The sequence below is a fragment of the Pristiophorus japonicus genome, chromosome 16, assembly GCF_044704955.1.
Source record: "Pristiophorus japonicus isolate sPriJap1 chromosome 16, sPriJap1.hap1, whole genome shotgun sequence".
NCBI classification, from domain to species: Eukaryota; Metazoa; Chordata; class Chondrichthyes; family Pristiophoridae; genus Pristiophorus; species Pristiophorus japonicus.
In genome coordinates, this window is record NC_091992.1 from 77,226,955 (window position 1) to 77,250,466 (window position 23,512).

General features: G+C 46.6%; 1 protein-coding gene across 1 annotated transcript in view; it reads left to right on the forward strand.

Annotated features, from left to right (window-relative positions):
• The window catches only part of srp68 (signal recognition particle 68), a 77,932-nt gene that overhangs the window by 47,938 nt on the left and 6,482 nt on the right, over positions 1-23,512 (forward strand). The window contains exons 10-14 of the mRNA XM_070857466.1: positions 5,162-5,232; positions 7,743-7,896; positions 11,633-11,727; positions 18,760-18,889; positions 21,559-21,634. Coding sequence (XP_070713567.1) covers positions 5,162-5,232; positions 7,743-7,896; positions 11,633-11,727; positions 18,760-18,889; positions 21,559-21,634 — 526 coding nt within the window. The remainder of the gene's footprint in view (positions 1-5,161; positions 5,233-7,742; positions 7,897-11,632; positions 11,728-18,759; positions 18,890-21,558; positions 21,635-23,512) is intronic.

The window sequence follows — 23,512 nt, forward strand, 5'->3', positions numbered from 1 at the left end:
TTATCCCATCAAGACTCTGCACTACCCTCTCCTTCACTATGTCTATGGCAGCATCCTCTCCCTTGGTGAAGACAGATGCAAAGAACTCATTTTGTACCTCAACCATACCCTCTGCCTCCATGCATAGGTCTCCTTTTTGGTCCCTAATCGGCCCCACCCTTCCTCTTACTAGCCTTTTACTATTTAGAAACCTAGAAATTTACAGCGCAGAAGGAGGCCATTTCGGCCCATCGTATCCGCGCCGGCCGACAAAGAGCCACACGACCCTTGGTCAGCAGCCCTGAAGGTTACACATAAACCTATGAACAATGGCGGACAGGTAAAGAGCATCCGACCCACAACTGCCTCACCACAACTGCGATATCCCATGTAGTGCAACATTTTACCCCACCCGGAGCCATGAGATCTCCTGGGAGAGGCAAGAAACCAGATAAAACCCCAGGCCAATTGGGGGAAAAAATCTGGGAAAATTTCTCTCCAACCCATCTAGGCGTTCGAAACTAGTCCAGGAAATCACTGGCCGTATTAGATCCCCTTAAGTACTTACCGTCGTATCTGCGCCAGCCAACAAGGTTATCCAGTCTAATCCCACTTACCAGCTCTAGGTCCGTAGCCCTCCAGGTTATGGCACTTCAAGTGCCCATCCAAGCACCCTTTAAATGTAGTGAAGGTTTCTGCCTCTACCACCTTCCAGGCAGTGAGTTCCAGATCCACCCTCACAATCCTCTGCGTGAAGAAGCTTTCCCTCAAATCCCCTCTAAACCTTCCACCAACCACCTTAAACCTATGTCTCCTCGTAATTGACCCCTCCACCAAGGGAAATAGGCCTTTGCTATCCACTATATCCAGACCCCACAAAATTTTATACACTTCAATGAGGCCTCCTCTCAGCCTCCTCTGTTCCAAGGAGAACAACCCCAGCCTATCCAATCTGTCCTCATAGCTAAGATTCTCCATTCCAAGCAGCATCCTCGTAAATCTCCTCTCCAGTGCAATCGCGTCCTTCCTATAATATGGCGACCAGAACTACATGCAGTATTCCAGCTGTGGCCTAACCAGTGTATTATACAATTTAAGCATAACCTCCCTGCTCTTGTATTCTATGCCTCAGCCAATAAAGGCAAGCATTCCGTATGCTTTCTTAACCACCTTATCCACCTGGCCAGCTGCTTTCAGGGATCTGTGGACAAGCACTCCAAGGTCCCTTTGTTCATCTACACTTCTAACTGGCCTACCGTTTAATGTCTATACCCTTTCCTTATTAGCCCTCCCCAAGTGCATTGCCGCACACTTCTCCGAATTAAATTCCATTTGCCACTGTTCTGCCCACCTGACCAGTAGATTGATATCCTCCTGCAGTCCATAACTTTCCTCTTCATTATCAACCACACAGCCAATTTTAGTGTCATCTGCAAACTTACCCCCATTTCAAATCTTGATCATTGATTTATACCACAAAAAGAAAGCGACCCAGTACTGAGCCTTGCAGAAACCCACTGGAAACATCCTTCCAGTCACAAAAACATCCATCAACCATTACCCTTTGCTTCCTACCTCTCTCAATTTTGGATCCAACTTGCCACTTTGCCCTAGATCCCATGGGCTTTAACCTTCGTGACCAGTCTACCATGTGGGACCTTATCAAAAGCTTTGCTAAAGTCCATATACACTACATCGTACGCACTGCTCTCATCGACCCTCCTGGTTACCTCCTCGAAAAATTCAATCAGGTTAGTCAAACACGATCTTCCCTCAACAACTCCATGCTGACTGTCCCTGATTAATTCTTGCCTTTCTAAATGTAGATTTATCCTGTCCTTCAAGATTTTTTCCAATAATTTTCCCACCACTTAAGGTTAGGCCTATAGAAGACTTCTGGATTACTTTTTATGTTGGCTACTATTCTATTCTCATACCCTCTGACCTTTCTATATATAGCTTGATTCTCCGATGTATTTGCAACCTGACATCTGTCATACGCGCTCTTTTTCTGCTTCATCATATTCTCTATCTGATTCGTCATCCAGGGAGCTCTGACTTTAGTTGCCCTACCTTTCTCCCTCGTGGGAGTGTACCTCGACCGTACCCGAACTATTTCCTCTTTAAAGGCAGCCCATTGTTCGATTACAGTTTTGCCTACCAATCTTTAATTACAGTTTACCCAGGCCATATCTGTTCTCATCCCACTGAAATTGGCCTTCCCCCAGTTAAACATTTTTACTCAAGATTGCTCCCTGTCCTTTTCCATAGCTCATCTAAACATTATGATACTATGATCACTGTTCCCTAAATGCTCACCTACTGACACTTGCTCCACTTGACCCACCTCATGCCCCAGAACCAGATCCAGCAATGCCTCCTCCCTCGTCGGGCCGGAAACATACTGATCAAGAAAGTTCTCCTGAACACACTTCAGAAATTCTTCCCCCTCTCTGCCCTTTATACTATTACTATCCCAGTCTATATTAGGATAATTGAAGTCCCCCATTATTACTACTCTATAGTTCTTGCACCGCTCTGTAATTTCTCCGCAAATTTACTCCTCCATATCTTTCCCACTATTTGGTGGTCTACAGAATACGTCTGGTAGTGTAATGACACCTCGATTATTTCTTAACCCTAGCCATATAGATTCTGTCCTTGACCCCTCCAGGACATCCTCTCTCTCCAGCACTGTAACATTCTCCTTACCAATACTGCCACACCACCTCCTATCTTTCCTCCTGAACACCTTATAACCAGGAATATTTCATACTCAATCCTGCCCCTTTTTGAGCCAGGTCTCAGTTATTGCCACAACATCATATTCCCATGTGGCTATTTGTGCCTGCAGCTCACTTACCTTGTTTACTATGCTTTGTGCGTTTACATACATACACTGTAAACCCAGCTTAGACCATCCTGTGTTCTCCCTTAGTTGGACCCCACCTAATACCTTACCATTTCTTACTTTAGTGCTCTCTACCTCTCCCAATCCTTTGAGCACTTTATTTTTCATTTCTAATGTTACATCCTGCCAAGTTAGCTTAAACACTCCCCAACCGCACCAGCAAACCTCCCCACCAGGATATTGGTTCCAACCCTGTTGTTCTTGATCCCCCACCAGAGGAAATCGTTTCTCCATGTCTACCCTATTAAATCCTTTAATCATCTTAAACACCTCGATCAGACCACCTCTTAATCATCCATACTCAAGGCAAGTCAGGTTCATGCAACTTAACCCTCTGAGCCCCGATATAATTCTGGTGAATCTGTGCTGCACCCGCTCCAAAGCTGATACATCTTTTCCGAGATGCGGTGCTCAATACTGAACACAGTTCTGCAGATGGGCTCTGACCATCTACAAAACTACTGCTATATGGTTAGTGTGCGGGCTTACTTAGTAAGTGCTCATCTGGGCTGAGATTTAAATTTTAAAGTAGTACAGGAGTTTTGTGGGTCACTTGTATATGTACCACATTGGGCTCCTGGATCAGTGCATAAAGAGTAAATCGATCTTCCCTTTAACTTGCATAAATTCCGAGTTGTCAATTTCAGTCTGGCCATTGTATGAGTGCTAGAATTGGCCTTGGCACCTCTGGATCAAGGAGAGGGAAATCAGTGGCATTTCGGCTCCTAATCACAAGGCAATTGCCGGGTCATTGGGCGACAACAAAAGGGTATGATGCATGCAGCAGTGGAACAGCCTGCTATATCTCGCATGTGAATAGTGGCTAGCTGGAGATGATGCTGGAGGGTGTATAGTACCTTTAGAACCATGCCCAGCAAGGATTCAATGTCTGCATGGGATGGGGCGAGTAGGTTGGGTGACGAATTGGATCTAGCTGCTGTATTTTTTGATATTTCAGTGATGGATGAATTATCATAGGCAGTCCCTTGAAATCGAGGAAGACTTGCTTCCACTCCAGAAGTGAGTTCTCAGGTGACAGAACAGGCCAATACTGGAATTACAGTCTCTGTCGCATGTGGAACACAGTCGCTGGAGGAAAGGGTGGGTGGGACTGGTTTGTCGCATGCTCCTTCCGCTGCCTGCGCTTGTTTTCTGCATACTCTCGGCGATAAGACTCAAGGTGCTCAGCGTCCTCCCGGATGCTCTTCCTCCACTTAGGATAATCATCATCATCATCATCATAGGCAGTCCCTCAGAATCGAGGAAGACTTGCTTCCACTCCCAAAGTGAGTTCTTTGGTGGCTGAACAGTCCAATACGAGAGCCACAGTCCCTGTCACAGGTGGGACAGACATTCGTCGAGGGAAGGGGTGAGTGGGGCTGGTTTGCTGCGCGCTCCTTCCGTTGTCTGCGCTTGACCTCTTCACTCTCTTTGTGTTGAGACTTGAAGAGCTCAACGCCCTCCCGGATGTACTTTCTCCACTTCGGGCGGTCTTCGGCCAGGGTCTCCCAGGTGTCAGTGGTGATGTCGCACTTTACCAGGGAGGCTTTGAGGGTGTCCTTGTAATGCTTCCGCTGCCCACCTTTGGCTCGTTTACCATGAAGGAGCTCCGCATAAAGCATTTGCTTAGGGAGTTTCGTATCTGGCATGTAAACTATGTGGCCTGCCCAGCGAAGCTGATCGAGTGTGGTCAGTGCTTCAATACTGGGGATGTTAGCCTGGACGAGGACACTGATGTTGGTGCGCCTATCCTCCCAGGGGATTTCCAGGATCTTGCGGAGACATCGTTGGTGATATATCTCCAGCGATTTGAGGTGCCTTGTATACATCGTCCATGCCTCAGATCCATACAGGAGGGCAGGTATTACTACAGCCCTGTAGACCATGAGCTTGGTGGTAGATTTGAGGGCCTGGTCTTCAAACACTCTTTTCCTCAGACGACCGAAGGCTGCACTGGAGGCGATGTTGAATCACTGCATCAATGTCTGCCTTTGTTGATAGCCCTTATATATAGCTGCCTTCGATCTTACAAAGGCCTTTGACACTGTCAACTGTGAGGGTCTATGGAGCATCCTCCTCCGTTTCCAATGCCCCCAAAAGTTTGTCAACTTAGAGTAAAGTGAGACTGTGGCAGCTGTATAGAGATACAGGAAGTCTGTGCGGGGGTAGGACGGCAAGAGACGTGTAAGTGAATGGTGTATTAGGAATGTAGGAGGGCATTAACACAGTCAAGTCGTAGCATTGCTGACCGTTTTCTTGCTGTTTCTTCAGGTGCAGAAGCAGCGGGAGCGTTCTCTGGAGCCTGACGTGGGGAAGGTGTCCATCCTACAATATCTCCACAGGTATGTATCCTGCTCTTAATGCAGAAGTGCGCCCAAAGGCTTAGCTGGTTCAGGCAGTGAGCATCTGAGCCGCACAGACTAGAAGGAGCTAGACCAGTTTGTGTTGAGTTGTCTGATTGTAGTTAAGGGGTGAGAAAAGCTCAGCTGTCCAGGCGTGCATGTAAACAAAGAAGACGACGACAGAATGACTTGCATTTATATAGCAGCTTTCACAACCACCGGATGTCTCAAAACGCTTTACTGTCAATGAAGTACTTTTGGAGTGTAGTCACTGTTATAATGTCGAAAACACGGCAGCCAATTTGCACACAGCAAACTCCCACAAACAGCAATGTGATAATGATTAGATCATCTGTTTTTTTTTGTTATGTTGATTGAAGGACACCAAGGATAACTCCCCTGCTCTTCTTCAAAATAGTGCCATGGGATCTATTGCGTCCATCTGAGAGAGCAGACGGGGCCTTGGTTTAATGTCGCATCCGAAAGATGACACCTCTGACAGTGCAGCACTCCCTCAGCACTGCAATGGAGTGTCAGCCTAGATTTATGTGCTCAAGTCCCTGAAGTGGGACCACAACCTTCTGACTCACAGGCGAGTGTGCCACCCACTGAGCCATGGCTGACACTCCTATACTACGTTGTCTGATTGTAGCTAAGGGGTGGGAGAAGTTCAGCAAGGCTTGTGTGTGTATCTCAATGATGGGTGAGTGGAGGATCAGCTCGGCCTGACTGTGATGCCCCTGCACTTCAGTAGCCTGCCAACACCTGCGGTCTAGACGCACATATAGAATGGCTTCTGGAGGGCAAGCAGACATCTCTGGAAATGTCGTCCAGTAAGGTCACAAGGTACTTAAAGGAGGAAGCCCATTCAGCTTAACTTAATACATTTGTTACTTCTTAAATAATTTCAGTATTTTTCCCTGCACCACTCTGCCCAGAAGTTCAATCCAACTGTTGATTTCTCTCTGAAGAAGAACCTTCTGATACCAGTCCCAAAGTTTCCTTTTGCTCGGTTAAACTTTTGTCCCCCTTGCTCTACTCTCGCTGTTTAACTAAATGTAAGATGAATCTTTTCCGTACCATTTATTATCTTATCTCCCTCTACAAGATCACCTCTCCGCAGAAAAACCCAAGTATCTTGAGTCGGCGCCTTTATCGAAGGGCGGGGGGAGATAATGTAAAAGAGGTATGCAGAATGGCAGCAGAAACTGATGGAAATTAGTGTGTAATGGTGGTGCACCCCTACCAACCAACCTCAAAATAAACCTGGCTGCAGGTTTGTGCTCCACAAGAACACTTGCATTGGTGTTAGAGGGCTTAATCCTCCATCCAAAGTCCCCTGATCAGCCATGATCATATTGAATGGTGGTGCAGGCTCGAAGGCCTAGTCCTGCATCGATTTTCTATGTTTCTATGTTTCTAATCCTGCAGCTGGTTGTTGTGTAGTAATCTTGCAATGATAAATGACCATCCAAAAGAATAGTAACTGATTGCAAGATGAAGTGCAAACCGGAGCTGAGATCTAATAAGTAGTATTCTCTTGAGGAACATGAGTAGATCATTCAGCTCCAGTTAGATCATGGCTTATCTATATCACAAGGTTGATTCCTGAGATAAAGGGGTTGGTTGTCTTAGGAAGAAAGGTTGAACAGGTTGGGCCTATACTCATTGGAGTTTAGAAGAATGAGAGGGAATCTTATTGATACGTATAAGATTCTGCGGGGGCTCGACAAGGTAGATGCAGAGAGGATGTTTTCACTCATCGGGGAATCTAGAACTAGGGGACATAATTTCAGAATAAGGGGGCGCCCATTTAAAACGGAAATGAGGAAGAATTTCTTCTCTGAGAGTTGTGAATCTTTGGAATTCTCTACCCCAGAGAGCTGTGGAGGCTGGATCATTGACTATATTATCATCATCATCATAGGCAGTCCCTCGAATCGAGGATGACTTGCTTCCACGTCAAAAAGTTCACAGCACTCCAAGGTTCCTTTGTTCATCTATACTTCTAACTGGCCTACCGTTTAATCTGTATACCCTTTCCTTATTAACCCTCCCCAAGTGCATTACCTCACACTTCTCCGAATGAATATATTTCAGGTGGAGATAGACAGATTTTTAAACAATAAGGGAGTGAAGGGTTATGGGGAGCGGGCGGGGAAGTGGAGTTGAGGCCAAGATCAGATCAGCCATGATCTTATTGAATGGCGGAGCAGACTCGAGGGACCAAATGACCTACTCCTCCTATTTCTTATGTTCTTAGGTTCTTAACTCCATTTACCCACATTTGCTCCATATCTATATCCCTTGATATCCTTGCCCAATAAAAATCTTACCTATCTCGGTCTTGAAAACTCCAATTGTCCCACCAGAGGAAATAGTTTCCCTGTATCTACCCTATCAAAAATGTTTCACATTTTAAACCCATTCTTACTAAACTAAAGAAATTTGAATGAGGCTTTATTAGGCTACAGATTATTCAATACTCATTATTGCTGACACCCACACAGCTACCTTACGTACATCAAGCTTTCCACGGCGATAAAACGCAACGTTATCATGGCCGAGGCCTTGCAGAAGCAGCTGAGCGAGCCAATGCAAGATGAGGGGAAACGCGTACTGCGGCCGCAAGACCTGATCCGACTCTACGACATTATCCTGCAGGTAAGGGGGTGGTTTGTAAGAAGATCTGTGGCAGTGGTTTCTTTCCTTGTAGAACGAGACACTGTTGTTGGTATGTAGGCAGTCCTCCACAGTTAGTTTGTTAGACTCATAGAAATTTACAGCACGGAGGGGGCCATTTTGGCCCATTGTGTCCGCGCCGGCTAACAAAGAGCTCTACAGTCTAATCCCACTTTCCAGCTCTTGGTCCGTAGCCCTGTAAATTATGGCACTTCAGGTGTACACCCAAGTACTGTTTAAATGTGGTGAGGGTTTCTGCTTCTACCACCCTTTCAGGCAGTGAGTTCCAGACCCCCACCACCCTCTGGGTGAAGAAATTTCCCCTCAAATCCCCTCTTAACCTCCTACCAATTACGTTAAATCTATGCTTCCTAGTTCTTGACCCCTCTGCTAAGGGAAATGGGTCCTTCCTATGCACTCTATCTAGGCCCCTCATAATTTTGTAAACCGCAATAAGGTCTCCCCTCAGCCTCCCCTGTTCCAAAGAAAACAAATCCAGCCTATCCAATCTTTCCTCATAGCTAAAATTCTCCAGTCCATGCAATATTCTTGTAAATCTCCTCTGTTATCTCTCCAGTACATCTTTCCTGTAATGTGGTGACCAGAACTGCATGCAGTACTCTAGCTGTGGCCTAACTAGTGTTTTGCACAGTTCAAACATAACCTCCCTGCTCTTGTATTCTATGCCTCGGCTAATAAAGGCAAGTATTCCGTATGCTTTCTCAACCACCTTATCTACCTGGCCTGCTACCTTCAGGGATCTGTGGACATGCACTCCCAGGTCCTCCCCCTCGTCCCACTTGTAACACGTGAAAGAATCTCCTTGAACTCTGTAGTCTCTTCAACTGAGGTGGTAACTTGCCATTCTCCATTTGATTTGTTCTTTTGAAGCCAGAGCTGCTGCCATCTACACTGAAATAGCTCAGTCAGAAACGTACGTGCTGTAAAGAGATAGGCAAACTGGAGATTAGGACAACTGCTTGTGGGGAATAAGTAACATGGACTGGTTGGGCTGACCGGCCTGTTTCCAAATTCTATTTCTTTTTCCATGTTCCAATTTCTATGTAATTTATATCGGAGGCACCCCATCTGGTTGTTTCAGCAGAACCTCTTCACAACCCTTTATGGTGCGGGTGGCTGGGACAAGTGTATCCATAGCAACAGTATGGGTCACATGACCACACACGCTGTGCTAATAGAAGCACCCATGGTTCATGGCCGAATAGGGGAAAATTGACTTGCATGGTGAGAATGTTGTATTTCTGAACACATGGTTGATGTAAATGAGGCCACTGAATGGTTTTGAATAGCTGGCACACGCTGAGTTGCTCAAAACCCTCTGTTTATTTGCCATTGTAAACGATGATCTGACCACAGGCCGTGACTGGAGAATGGTGAGAGTTTCCAGTCAGTGAAGCACGTGCTCTGACAGTCAAATGGAGAACTGCAAGATACCACCTCGGTTGAATAGACCACAAATTTCTTTCACCACATGTAAATTTAGTAAGTGGGACTGGGGTAGAGGTGCATCCCAGTCGGTAACCTCTGTTTCCCCTCCCCTGACTGAGGCCCCTTACCCCCAGCTCCCTCACAGGCTAGATCCCCATTCACTACTCTTCCCCTAGCCTGTGTACGTTGCACCCCTAAACCCCCCACCCCCTGAGTCGGCAGCAGTGACAGAGATCTCATCTGGCATGGGATACCTGTGCATTCTCCAGGCCTGGCCCCACGCCAGTGACTCCAAGCCCAGGCCCCGGCCCAGGCCCAGTACTATCTCCCGGTTCGGCAACGGAGGCACTGGGATGGGCAGCAGCTGTCCCTCCGCCTCTTGCAACCTGCTCGGGACATTCCTGAAGGGAGTGCAGCGATCACACTTCTGCCCAAGAGGAGAGTTTCATATTTGTTTAAGAGGCCGCATAATTTCTGCGGGAGAGTGAGAGACACACAAAAGTATGAGAGAGCCATAGAGAATGGGAAAATACAGAAGAGACAACAATAAGGAAGAGACCTGAAGAGAGAGAAAACGAGTCAGATAGTCAGAACGAGAGAGAACTATTTAAGTTTTTGTCTGTAGGTAGCTAAGGGAGATCAGCTAGTGTCTCTAAAATTCGCTAAAGTTTAAAATCTTCAAATGCATGGCCGATTTGACCGAGTGGTATCAAGTAGCCCTCGTAAAAGTGGTGTCAATGGGAATTGGGGGGGGGGGGAACGGGGACTCTCCATTGGCTGGAGTCATACCTCGCGCAAAGGAAGATGGTTGTGGTGGTTGGAGGCCAATCATTAAAGCCTCAGGACATCACTGCAGGAGTTCCTCAGGGCAGTGTCCTCGGCCCACCCATTTTCATCAATGACATTCCCTCCATCATAAGGTCAGAAGTGGGGATGTTCGCTGACTATTGCACTGTGTTCAGTGCCATTCGCAACTCCTCAGATAAGGGAGCAGTCCACGCCCACGTGCACAACATTCAGTCTTGGGCTGATACGTGGCAAGTAACATTCGCGCCACACAAGTGCCAAGCAATGACTGTCTCTAACAAGCGAGAGTTCACCCACCATCCCTTTACATTCAAGGGCATTACCATCCCGAATCCCCCATCAACATCCTGGGGGTAACCATTGACCAGAAACTTAACTGGACCAGCCACATAAATACTGTGGCAACAAGAGCAGGTCAGAGGCTGGGTATTCTGTGGCAAGTGTCTCACCACCTGCCTCCCCAAAGTCTTTCCACCATCTACAAAGCACAAGTCAGGAGTGTGATGGAATACTCTCCACTTGTCTGGATGAGTGCAGCTCCAACAACTCTCAAGAAGCTCGACACCATCCAGGACAAAGCAGCCCGCTTGATCGGCACCCCATCCAACACCTTAAACATTCACTCCCTCCACCACTGGCATACCGTGGCTGCAGTGTGTACCATCTACAAGATGCACTGCAGCAACTCGCCAAGGCTTCTTCGGCAGCATCTCCCAAACCCGTGACCTCTACCACCTCGAAGGACAAGGGCAACAGACGCATGGGAACATTACCACCTCCACGTTTCCCTCCCAAGTCACACACCATCCTGACTTGGAAGTATTTTGCAGTTCCTTCATAGTCGCTGGGTCAAAATCCTGGAACACACTTCCTAGCAGCACTGTGGGAGTACCTTGACCACATAGACTGCAGCGGTTCAAGAAGGCGGCTCACTACCATCTTCTCAATGGCAATTAGGGGTGGGCAATAAATGCTGGCCTTGCCAGCAACGCCCACATCGCATGAACGAATAAAAGAAAACTGGCAGTACCAAAGCCAGGTTGCTAGTTTGACACCACTGGAGACGGGGCAAAGCTGATTCCTGTGCATGAACACTTAAGCACACTTGCCTTTTCCTGCTAGCTAGTGATCTAAATGCAGCTTCAAAGATCTTGCACGCAGTTGTGAATAGGAATTGCATTCTCCGCACAGTGAGCACTGAGGCAAGAGCCCACATCAGAGGCTATTGGGAGAGGCTGTCGGACATTGATAGTCTTGTCCTGCTATAAATAGGGAATGTGGGAATTGGGAACTAATCCAACAGCTACCATCCCTGATGCCAACGCTTGCATTTAGGACTGCTCGACGCTTCTGTGCTGAAGGATTTGGGGTACGCAAGGGTTGAAGTATAGTAAGGTGTGCATGGTGTATCTGAGCGATTTCACAAGCTGCTTCTAACACTGGATATTGTATTAATGCACAGAATCTGTCGGAGCTGCCCCAACTGTCGGGACTGGAGGATGATAAAAACTTTCAGGCGGAGGTAGAGCTGAAGACTTTGGTTTACAGGGCCTACAGGTAGGCAAGGAGGAGGACGAGTTCATTCTCTGCCTCCTCAGTTAATCAGCGATCGCTATGTTTTCCTGATTTCCTCCTTTTCCTCTGCTGAAGGCACTGACTCCTCCTGGCACCCCTCAATCCAAGTAGTCATTCTTCACCCGAGAGCAAGACAATGAGGCCTTTTTAGGTGACATTGCAGTCCAGCCTGGTACCATCCGCCTGTGATGTCCAAACGTGTATATTTTCCCTAACTAGGGCAAGGTACCAGATGATGCTGGCTTCTGTACCTGTGTCCCAGTATGAGTCAGTCAGCACCTTCAGGAGAGCAGGGGGAGCAAATTGGGGAGGGGTAAGTCAAGTATTTGACCTGATCGTTTAATGAGCCAGTAGCAGGATGATGATGTACATTGCATAACAGGGCTACACACTTAGTTTGTCCACATTCTAACCTATAGACTGATATCTTCATCATAATGCTGGCAACATGTATTAATACTTTCTTACATGGTTGGTACATGTATTAGCTGAAAAATGTCCTCTGTCCCTTACTGTATAAGATGCTGGATATATGTATAACTGAGGCCATCTATTACGCTGCAGTGGAATTCGTTTATAAGAACATAAGAAATAGAAGCAGGAGTTGGCCATACAGCCCCTCGAGCCTGCTCCGCCATTTAATACGATCATGGACTCAGGTCCACTTCCCTGCCCGCTCCCCATAACCTCTTATTCCCTGATCGGTTAAGAAACTGTATCTCTGTCTTAAATCTACTCAATGACCCAGCTTCCACAGCTCTCTGAGGCAGTGAATGATTTAGATGAAGGAATTGAGTGTAATATCTCCAAGTTTGCAGTAAACTGGGTGGCGGAGTGAGCTGTGAGGAGGACGCTAAGAGGCTGCAGGGTGACTTGGACAGATTAGGTGAGTGGGCAAATGCTTGGCAGATGCAGTATAATGTGGATAAATGTGAGGTTATCCACTTTGGGGGCAAAAACACAAAGGCAGAATATTATCTGAATGGCGGCAGATTAGGAAAAGGGGAGCTGCAACGAGACCTGGGTGTCACGGTACATCAGTCATTGAAAGTTGGCATGCAGGTACAGCAGGCAGTGAAGAAGGCAAATGGTATGTTGGCCTTCATAGCTAGCAGAGTTGAGTATTGGGGCAGGGAGGTCTTACTGCAGTAGTACAGGGCCTTGGTGAGGCTTATTGTGTTCATTTTTGGTCTCCTAATCTGAGGAAGGACATTCTTGCTATTGAGGGAGTGCAGCGAAGGTTCACCAAACTGATTCCCGGGATAGCTGGACTGACATATGAGGAGATCGACTGGGCCTTTATTCACTGGAGTTTAGAAGGATGAGAGGGAATCTCATAGAAACATATAAAATTCTGATGGGACTCGACAGGTTAGATGCAGGAAGAATGTTCCCGGTGTTGAGGAAGTCCAGAACCAGGGGACACAGTCTAAGGATAAGGGGTAAGCCATTCAGGACTGAGATGAGGAGACACTTCTTCACTCAGAGAGTTGTTAACCTGTGGAATTCCCTACCGCAGAGAGTTGGATATATTCAAGAGGGAGTTAGATTTGGCTCTTATGGCTAAAGGGATCAAGGTGCTGAGGTGAATGATCAGCCATGACCTTATTGAATGGTAGTGCAGGCTCGAAGGGCCAAATGGCCTACTCCTGCACCTATTTTCTATGTTTCTACAGATTCACAACCCTCTGAGAGAAGAAATTTCTCCTCATCTCAGTTTTAAATGGGTGGCCCTTATTCTAAGATTATGCCCCCTAGTTCTAGTCTCCCCTATCAGTGGAAACATTCTCTCTGCATCCACCTTGTTAAGGCCCCTCATAATCTTATACAGTTCGATAAGATCACCTCTCATTCCAATGAGTAGAGGCCCAACATACTCAACCTTTCCTCATAAGTCAACCCCCTCTTCTCCAGAATCAACCTAGTGAACCTTCTCTGAACTGCCTCCAAAGCAAGTATATCCTTTCATAAATATGGAAACCAAAACTGCACACAGTATTCCAGGTGTGGCCTCACCAATACCCCTGTATAACTGTAGCAAGACTTCCCTGCTTTTATACTCCATCCCCTTTGCAATAAAGGCCAAGATGCTGTTTGTTGCAGGCTTCTTCAAATACCTTGCACCCAACACACAAATCCACTTCGAAAACCACGTATGTGTTTCCTATGAGCTGAAACAAGGCCTTGTTTGCAATATATCTGGGACGGCATACCCAGGACTAGCAGTCGGGCCCTTTCTTGTCTCTGCAATGCCGTTGGGATTTTCACTACACTCCTCCATCACTTCAGCGGAGATTGATATCAAGCCACGCCAGATAACAGATTTAATTATAAAACAAATTTATGCACAGATAGTACTGACAGCAAGTTGTTAGTTATTCCCAATAAAGCTGCACTTTGACCCAGTTCATTAAAGGTGTGGATGGACCTAACAATCGGTTGAGTTTTTTCGGCTTTCCTTGCATTTTGTTTAAGCAAAAGATAAATACTCTCTGAAAGGAAGTTGTAATGTATTTGCTTCATGGGTTCTTTGCTTAAGAATTCTTAGCAACACATTGCTATTAAGAACTAGTTGGTTTATTAGCAAAAGGTTTAACAATCACACGACACATTACCAGTTCATCCACCAGGCTCACAACCACCTGCCTCATCGTGGATTCCCCCGAACCCAACTGGCTGGGGTTTTATTGAGTCTTGTGAACATTACGTGACTGGTTAAGCCACTCACAACTCAACACTCTGCAACTATTTTAGTTGTAAATATTAGTCAAGTGCTTCCTGATTAAAAGTGGGGGGGGAACTAAAACCGACAAAATAAACCAATTGAACTTTGAACGGTAAACTTAAATCAAATTAAAATTTGGTTGCCGGGGGTGATGATGCACTCCAGTCCCTCCGGCGCCCACCTCTCATGGAAGGCCGCGAGCGTACCGGTGGACACCGCGTGCTCCATCTCCAGGGACACCCTGGCTCAGATGTAACTGCGGAAGAGAGGCAGGCAGTCGGGCTGAACGACCCCCTCGACCGCCCGCTGCCTCGACCGGTTGATGGCCCCCTTGGCCGTGCCCAGGAGCAGTCCTACGAGGAAGCCCTCCGACCTGCCTACTCCCCTCCGCACAGGGTGCCCAAAGATCAAGAGCATGGGACTGAAGTGCAACCAGAATTTGAGGAGCAGCCCCTTCAAATAATGGAATAGGGGCTGCAACCTCACACATTCCACATATACATAGAACATGGACTCTTCCAGACCGCAGAAATTACAGGCGGCCTGGGTGCCCATGAACCGACTTAAAAATCGCTTGCACGGGACTGCTCCATGCAACACCCTCCAGGCCAAGTCCCCAATAAATAAAGGGAGGACTTCCGCATAGAGAGCACTCCATTGGGGACCCCCGCCTCCTCCGGACGGCAAAGTGATGTGCCATGGTGTGTCCGGACAGCAGACGAGGATGGCAAGGTGGAGAGTGTGCAAGAGCAGCCCGTACAGGAATCCCCTCCACGCAGAACTAAAAGGCACAGAGGGGATTTCCCGGAGGAGGCTCAAGTTGTGAGGCGCCGGCTCCCGAGGGACATTTCGGGGCTTGACGCCGATGAGGATTTCTGTCCGGACGGGGGTCAGGTCGGACGGGATCTCCCCATGTGCTTGAGCCTCCTCGACACACCTAACGGAGTCAGGGCCCTCAACAGCTCTCCAAACCTGTGAGTATACTCACAACTGCATATATTACAGAAGTAGCCAGCTGCTTGCTCCCAATCTGTTGCTGACTTGGGATTAGATAGGTGTCCCTACTTATGGAGCTGCACCTTGCCTCAGTTTGTTGCAGCCAGGTCAATACCGTAACTAACTTGTATGTCAAAGGGATCTAATCCTTATACCCATAAAACCCTTTGAGACAGTAAAACCTAGCACCCAGCTCAATAACACATAGAGAGAGGCATGGAGATGGCCACCTGTAGTCTGTATAATGCTCGAGCTATCCTAATTGGCTGTTAGTGACGCCACTATTCCTGACAAGAATAGAGATGATTGGATGATTCCCTGTCAATCACACCTGGAAACCGCACTGCTGTAAGTGACTGGGATTGATTGTATGTAAATACCCTCCCCGTGCTGCAATAGCCTGGAGAAATAATTAACTTGTATTATGTAACTATGTTTGCTGAGTAAATAGACTTTGCTTACTTTGCTGTAAATCCTGTCCGCAAGTCCCGCCCCACCTCCAACTCATTGGCTGGTACTGTTGTGAATAGACACTCTGATCCTAATTAGATTATACCACTTCTCAGTAACCCAGTGATGAATGTTAAATGTTTCTCACACTTGGGTGTGCTTGGTGATTTGTTTACGCAGACGCGCTATCTGTTAGTAATAAACCGCATTGGTTTAGCCGCTTTATTTCAGATGTGTTTCATGCCGAGGGAAAGGAGTAGAAGCTAGATTCTAAGCCTCCCATTTTGAGAGTGCTGTCTTAAATGGACCTGTGCTTCTAAATTTAGAAATGCAATGCAGAGGAGAAACTACAGACTAAAAGACCCTATTTCTGTCTCACTGATCTTGGAGTGCAAATGTTCAGGCATTCTAGTTCACTTACTACAACAACAACTTGTATTTATATAGTGCCTTTAACGTAGTGAGACGTCCCAGGGCATTTCACAGGGGTGTCATGAGATAAAAATTTGACACCGAGCCGCATAAGTAGAAATTAGAGCAGGCTTGGCCAAAGAGGTAGGTTTGAAAGAGCGTCTTGAAGGAGGGTAGAGAGGCGGAGAGGTTTACGCAGGGAGTTCCAGAGCTTAGGGATACTCAAGAGGACAGAAGACACTGAAAGTGCACAGCCACCGAATGAGTAATTGAAAGAAGTGACAAGTTAATGCTTCAGAGGTTGCGCTTCTGATTGAAGTTCCAACCCAGAGTATTCGCTTATTCTCAGCAATTCCTGCTTTAATTTCAGGTTTTGAACCGTTTAATATACAATTAAGATGGAACAGTAGTGCGGGATGAAATTATTACTGGTGGATAAAATCTGATGGGTAAAGGTCCGTTTCGATCATCAGCGACAGTTTCAGGTCACACTCTCGGCCTGAAGCAGTAGCAAGCACCACACCCTCAGAGCAGTGTTTCTTTGAATCCAGGCAATACACGGAGCAGTTTCAAGTTCGACAGACTGTTCACTCAAGTGTTTTCTCCATTAAAGTCTGTAATGTTTAGTCAGCTGCCCTTCAGTCCCATATCCAACAACCACAACGTGTATTTATATAGCGCCTTTAACGTAGTGAAACGTCCCAAGGCACTTCACAGGAATATTATGCGATATAAATTTGACACCAAGCCACAGAAGTAGAAATTAGCACAGGTGATCAAAAGCTAGATCAAAGAGGTAGGTTTTAAGGAGCATCTTGAAGGAGGAAAGAGAGGCGGAGAGGTTTAGGGAGGGAGTTCCTGAGCTTGGGGCCTAGGCAACAGAAGACACGGCCACCAATGGTTGAGCGATTACAATCAGGGATGCTCAGGAGGGCAGAATTAGAGGAGCGCAGACACCTCGGGGGTTGGGGGGTGGTGCGGGGTTGTGAGGCTGGAGGAGATTACAGAGATGGGGAGGTGCGAGGCCATGGAGAGATTTGAAAATAAGGATGAGAATTTTGAAATCGAGGCCTCATTTCTTTTTCCATCAGGTTCCCCCCCCCCCCCCATTCCAACTTGGGATATGTTCCATGGGTCCCATGTACCTCATGTTTAGGCAGTGATCGGCGAGGTGATTGAATCCGTTATAGATTGGGCTGTAGAATGCACATAGATCTTGTGCAGCCGGGTCTTAACCCTTTTGTCCTGTCTATGTATTGAGATGTAATGTGCCTAAATTCAAATTAAGGGAGTTATGTTTAAAAATGCTTCATGGATCAAAGGTGAATTTAAATTAAAGAAACAGATGCAAGTGCTGTGCTCTCTGCTTGGTGGGCACACCCGAAGAATGAATACCCCCGGGTGAATGCCGAATAAAGAGGCCCTGTTCCACCACTGTAAGCAAGGCAGGGCTGCCCTGGCTCTGGACCCACCCCAAATCTCAGGGTGTTGTCCCATACAAGGGAGTGAGCACCTGCACCGTTTTTGACATTCCCCAGACATCTGTCACATAGAGGGCCAGGAATTTTCCAGTGGGAGGGGGAGGGAAGGGGAGAACATTTTAAAAGTTAGCATTTTAAAGTTGCCATTAGGAAACGGGGTTTTTGTCAATTTTTCTTTCACCCCCACTTCCGCCAGGATGATATCTGCCCCCGTTTTTGGCAGAATATTGAGACGGTAGAAAGAAAGGGGTGGCAGCCCAACGGAAACAGGCCCCGCCCAAAATTCTGGTCAGTCTCGCCAGCTTGCGCCGCCATAGTCGGAATCTCTGGGTCGGAACCTTGAGGTGTCTGCTTGACTCCGCTGATAACACAAGACCGAAGGTTGAGAGTTCAAGCCCACTCCAGGACTTGGTGTGTAACCTAGGCTGACACTCCAGTGCAGTCCTGAGGGAGTGCTGCAGCGTTGGAGGTGCCGTCATTTGGATGAGGAATTAAACCAAGACTGCATCTAACAAATGGATGTTAAAGATCCCATGCTACTGTTTTGCAAAAGGCAAGGAGCTCTTGCAGTGGCCTGGTCCACATTCATCGCTCAAGCAGCATTACCAAAACAGCTTAACTGGTCATTCATCTGGTTGCTTTGCGCACAATGGCTGACATGGTTGCCAACAGAACAGTCACTGTACTGCAAGTTAATTGACTGTATACGAAGTGCTCTGAGAGGCGTGACACGGTGCTATATAAATATAAGTCTAATTTTTCACTGATGTGGCTACCCAGAGACTGGCGTGTTCGGAGCTGAAGCCATGCGAGATCATCAGAAGCCATCCAATCACTGGTTTGTTCCTGTCCATTTGTTTTCTGAAGTGCTGCAGAGCTGTACGGTGTGTTGCGGTTTTGGGGAAAGGGGGTTGTATCTGCATTGGTCTCAATGTCCTCTTTGTTTTCCAGGTGCTTTTTCATTGCTCAGTCCTATGTACTAGTGAAAAAGTGGAGTGAAGCCCTGGTTCTATTTGAGCGTGTCCTTAAATACACCTCCGAGGCACAGACCCAGACTACAAAATTTACAAATAATTTACAGGTACAGCATTGGTGAATGCCACATTTTATTCAGAGACCTGTTCATTTATGAGTGTTTCCAGATAATAAACATTGATAAAAAGGACAGCAAAAAGTGCCGTCACACTGCCGCCGCCTTGCATTGGATGATTAGACACATCCAAATGCATCTCTTGGCTGATCAGCTAGCAAAGCCACACCACCAGCTCTCTACGTAGATATCGTCCCATGCCCTCTGTTTTGTTGAGCGGACTGCATGAGCTACGGAACACAGATGCAACAAGAAGCAGCTTGAATGCAAAGGAGATGTCATCTTTGAGAAAGGGCCACTTGGCCGATCAAGCCACTTCTGTCCACCTCTGCCATTTACCTCATTGTCTGTGGGACCTTGCGCACAAATCGGCTGCTGCGTTTGCCTACAAAGCAATAATGATTATCATTCCAAAAGTAACTGGCTGTGAAGCACTTTCATGCATCCAGAGAATGTAAAAGTTCTTCCTTTGTCTTACCCACTTGTCTCTGTCTTCCTCATAAGCTCTGTCCATCGAGCATCGCCCTTCGTTAGTTTAACCATTCATCACTTTACACCCTCCTGCAACTGAGTGTTGACATTGTGGTAGCCTCCTTTCTCACTCCTCCTTAGTTAGCAACCCTGTGGCATCCAATCTAAATGAAGTCTTTGGTAATGGTTTGTAAATGTTTCCTTGTGTTGTACTGTTTTTGTTAAAGCTATATACAGTGACGAGCAGTAAAGGAAGCTTTGCACAGAAATATAGAAAATAGGTGCAGGAATAGGCCATTCGGCCCTTCGAGCCTGCACCACCATTCAATCAGTTCATGGCTGAACATGCAACTTCAGTACCCCATTCCTGCTTTCTTGCCATACCCCTTGATCCCCCTAGTAGTAAGGACTATATCTAACTCCTTTTTGAATATATTTAGTGAATTGAATATATTTAGTGAATTCTTCAATAATACAAGCCGTAACAGGTGCGAAGTGCTGCTTGCCTGATGCCCCCAGTGAGTTGCTGAGCCATACAGACAAGGGCGTACTGAGTTAGCTGACGTCTGCTGGGCACCACAGTTGGGGCAGCTACAGTCAGCCAGGAGACCCTAAGAACATAAGAAGTAGGAGCAGGAGTCGGCCATTTGGCCCCTCAAGCCTGCTCCGCTATTCAATAAGATCATAGCTGATCTGATCTTGGCCTCAACTCCACTCCCTTGCCCACTTCCCCTCAGATCAGGAAGGGAAAGGAAAATCGGCCCGGTTCTCATTCCTGATGGCTATCCAGTGACCTCTTTGGATTGTACACATAAGATGCAGATAGGAGCGCTGTGATGCCTCCCTGCATGGTTGAACAGGCTACTGAAGTTCATTCTTGAGGTTTGTACATGAATACTGATCATTTGGTCGCAGGCAACTCGACAACTTCCAGTGTTGGATTAGTACACTTCTAACCTCCTGCTTAAGTAAGACATAACTGACCTGGTCAAGAAACAGAACTTTGTCCTTAAAACTTTTTTTTAATATCGTACTGGTCATTTTTATGACAGGTAATTAAGTCATGGCAGAATTTTCTCCTCATGTTTTGATTTTGTGTGCTTCAATGTAATAGTACATAAATACTAGCTATTATAGTCTGAATTTAATATCTGCCTCTGAATTGAGTGATATAGTACAAGACTGTTCAATCCAGTATGAGTAAGGGTAATTGTTAACCTTCTGATCACACAACTGCACATAAAAAGTACAGTGTCTGCATCATAGTGGATATGCGGTGCTTACAGGAAATGATATTAAACAATTGCGAAAACATTCTATTTTTAAAAAAAAACCAAATGTAACTGTGGTTAGTGATGCAGAAATATTGGGGTAACATTGTGAACATAGGCCATTTGGCCCCTAGAGCCTGCTCCACCATTTAATAAGATCATGGCTGACCTGATCATGGACTCAGCTCCACTTCCCTGCCCAGCTTCCTGATTACTTGCTGTACCTGCATATTAACTGTTTGTGTTTCATGCACAAGGACCCCCAGGTCCCTCTGTACTGCAGTACTTTGTAATTTTTCTCCATTTAAATTGTAATTTGCCCTTCTGTTTTTTCTGCCAAAGTGGATAACCTCACATTTTCCCACATTATACACCCATTTGCCAAATTTTTGCCTACTCACTTAGCCTGTCTATATCCCTTTACATATTTTTTGTGTCCTCCTCACAATTTGCTTTCCCACCCATCTTTGTATCATCAGCAAACTTGGCAACATTACACTTGGTCCCTTCATCCAAATCATTAATATAGACTGTAAATAGTTGAGGCCCCAGTACTGATCCCTGCGGCACTCCACTAGTTACTGTTTGCCAATCGGAAAACAACCCATTTATCCTGACTCTCTGTATTCTGTTAGTTAGCCAATCCTCTACCCATGCTAATATATTACTCCCGTGAACTTTTATCTTGTGCAGTAACCTTTTATGTGGCACCTTATCGAATGCCTTCTGGAAATCCAAATAGACCGCATCCACTGGTTCCCCCTTATCCACCCTGCACCCTCAAAGAACTCCAGCAAATTTGTCAAACATGATTTCTCTTTCATAAAACCATGCTGACTGCTGGATTGAATTATGGTTTTCCAAATGTCCTGCTACTGCTTCCTTAATAACAGAATAATGTGTGCTGCTTCTGTGCAGGATCTCCCTGACGTGAAGGAACTAGCTGCCCGAGTCAATGCTGAGAAATACTCTGTGCAGGCAGCTGCTATTCTAGGTGAGTGCACTAAGCTGGTTGAGTGGGCATTTGGTCAAACATTATAATGCATGACTGTGTCTGTGAAACTTGCTAAAAATGGAAACTCTACATTGTAGCCGGAAGTAAATGATATGTATATGTGCATGCTGTGTGTAGTGTGCTGCACGTACTTTGGGAACTGAGCTGGTTGAAGTCATGTTGTACAAGCTTGTGCATTGTTGCCACTGTATATGTTGGGGAATATGTGAGAAGCCGGCCTTGTGGGCAAGAAGTTGGTACTGTTTGTAAGTGCAAGGGTAATTGGGATTGTTGACTCTATATAGTGGAGAGAGTACTGGGGTTCCTGGCTCTGTATGTGATGGAGAGGGAATGGTGTTATTGGCTCAATTTAATGTGGTTATTGGCTCTGTGTAATGGAAGAGTTAATTCGGTTTCTGGCTCTGTGTAATGGAGAGGATAATGGGGTTATTAGATGAGCAGAGTTTTGGGGAGAGAAAGAAAGATTTGAATTTATAGAGTGCCTTTCATGACCACTGGACGTCTCAAAGTGCTTTACAGCCAATGAAGTACTTTTTAGAGTGTAGTCACTGTTGAATGTTGTGATGCACGGGGAAGACTGAAGCCGTTGTCTTTGGTCCCCACCACAAGCTCCATTCACTAGCCACCGACACCATCCCGGCCACTGTCAGAGGCTGAACGAGACTGTTTGCAACTGCAGCGTTCTATTTGACCCTGAGCTGAGGTTCCAACCACATATCCTCTCCATCGCTAGCTCCGCCTATTCGATCTCCGGAACATCGCCCGTCTCAGCCCTGCCTCAGCGTGTCTGCAGCTGAAACCCTTTGTTACCTCTAGACTCGACTATTCCAGCGCTCTCCTGGCCAACCTCTCGCCTTGCCCCTCTGTAAACTTGAGCTCATTCAAAACTCTGCTGCCTGTATCCTAACTTGCACCAATTCCCATTCACCCATCACCCCTGTGCTCCCGGTCTGGCAAAGCCCCAATTTAAATATTCTCATCCTTTGTAAATTCCTCCAAGGGCCTTGCTCTCCCCCTATCTCTGTAACCTCCTCCAGCCCTGCAACCTCCGAGGTCTCTGTGCTCCTCCAATTCTGGCCTTTTGTGCGTCCCCCCTTTAAATCGCTCAATTGGCGGCCGTGCATTTAACTGCCTAGGCCTAAGCTCTGGAGCTCCCTCCCTAAACCTCTCCGCCTCTCTACTCCTCTCTCCTCCTTTAAGACGCTCCTTAAAACCTACCTCTTTGGCCAAGCTTTTGGTCACCTGTCCTAATATCTCCTCCTGTGGCTCGGTGTCGAATTTTGTTCGCTAATCGCTCCTGTGGGACGCCTTGCGACATCTAACTACGTTAACGGTGCTACATAAAGGCAAGTTGTTGTTGTTTAGCTGTGTATGTAGTGAATATATTGGAAAATGTAACTGGGTTCTTGGCTTTGTGTAATGGAAGGATTAATGGTGTTCTTGGCTCTATATGTCATGGGGAGGTGTAATCTGATTGTCACCTGTGTGTGTGGAAGAATGAATGGCATTACTTCCCTTCGATATGTTAAAGGGTAATCTTCTTCTGAGGCGCTCCCTTGTATCGAGGATGACTTGCTTCCACACCAAAAAGGGATGTGTTTACATGTGTTTCGATGAAGGACCTGATATTCCAGGTCCCGAACTACATGTTGAAGGGTGGAAGATGTCTGTGCGTGGATTTTTTTAACGTATGGTGGCTGTTGCACACCAGCCACCACACGGGCTCGACAGAGTTAGGTCTTGGTCCAGTGGCAAGGGTTAACCAAGACGACTGGAGCCCTGCTCTGCTGCACGGACCTAGTGCACGCACATATCGCAGTGTGGGCTGGCCCATGCTGTCCCTGGGCCCCGAACTCG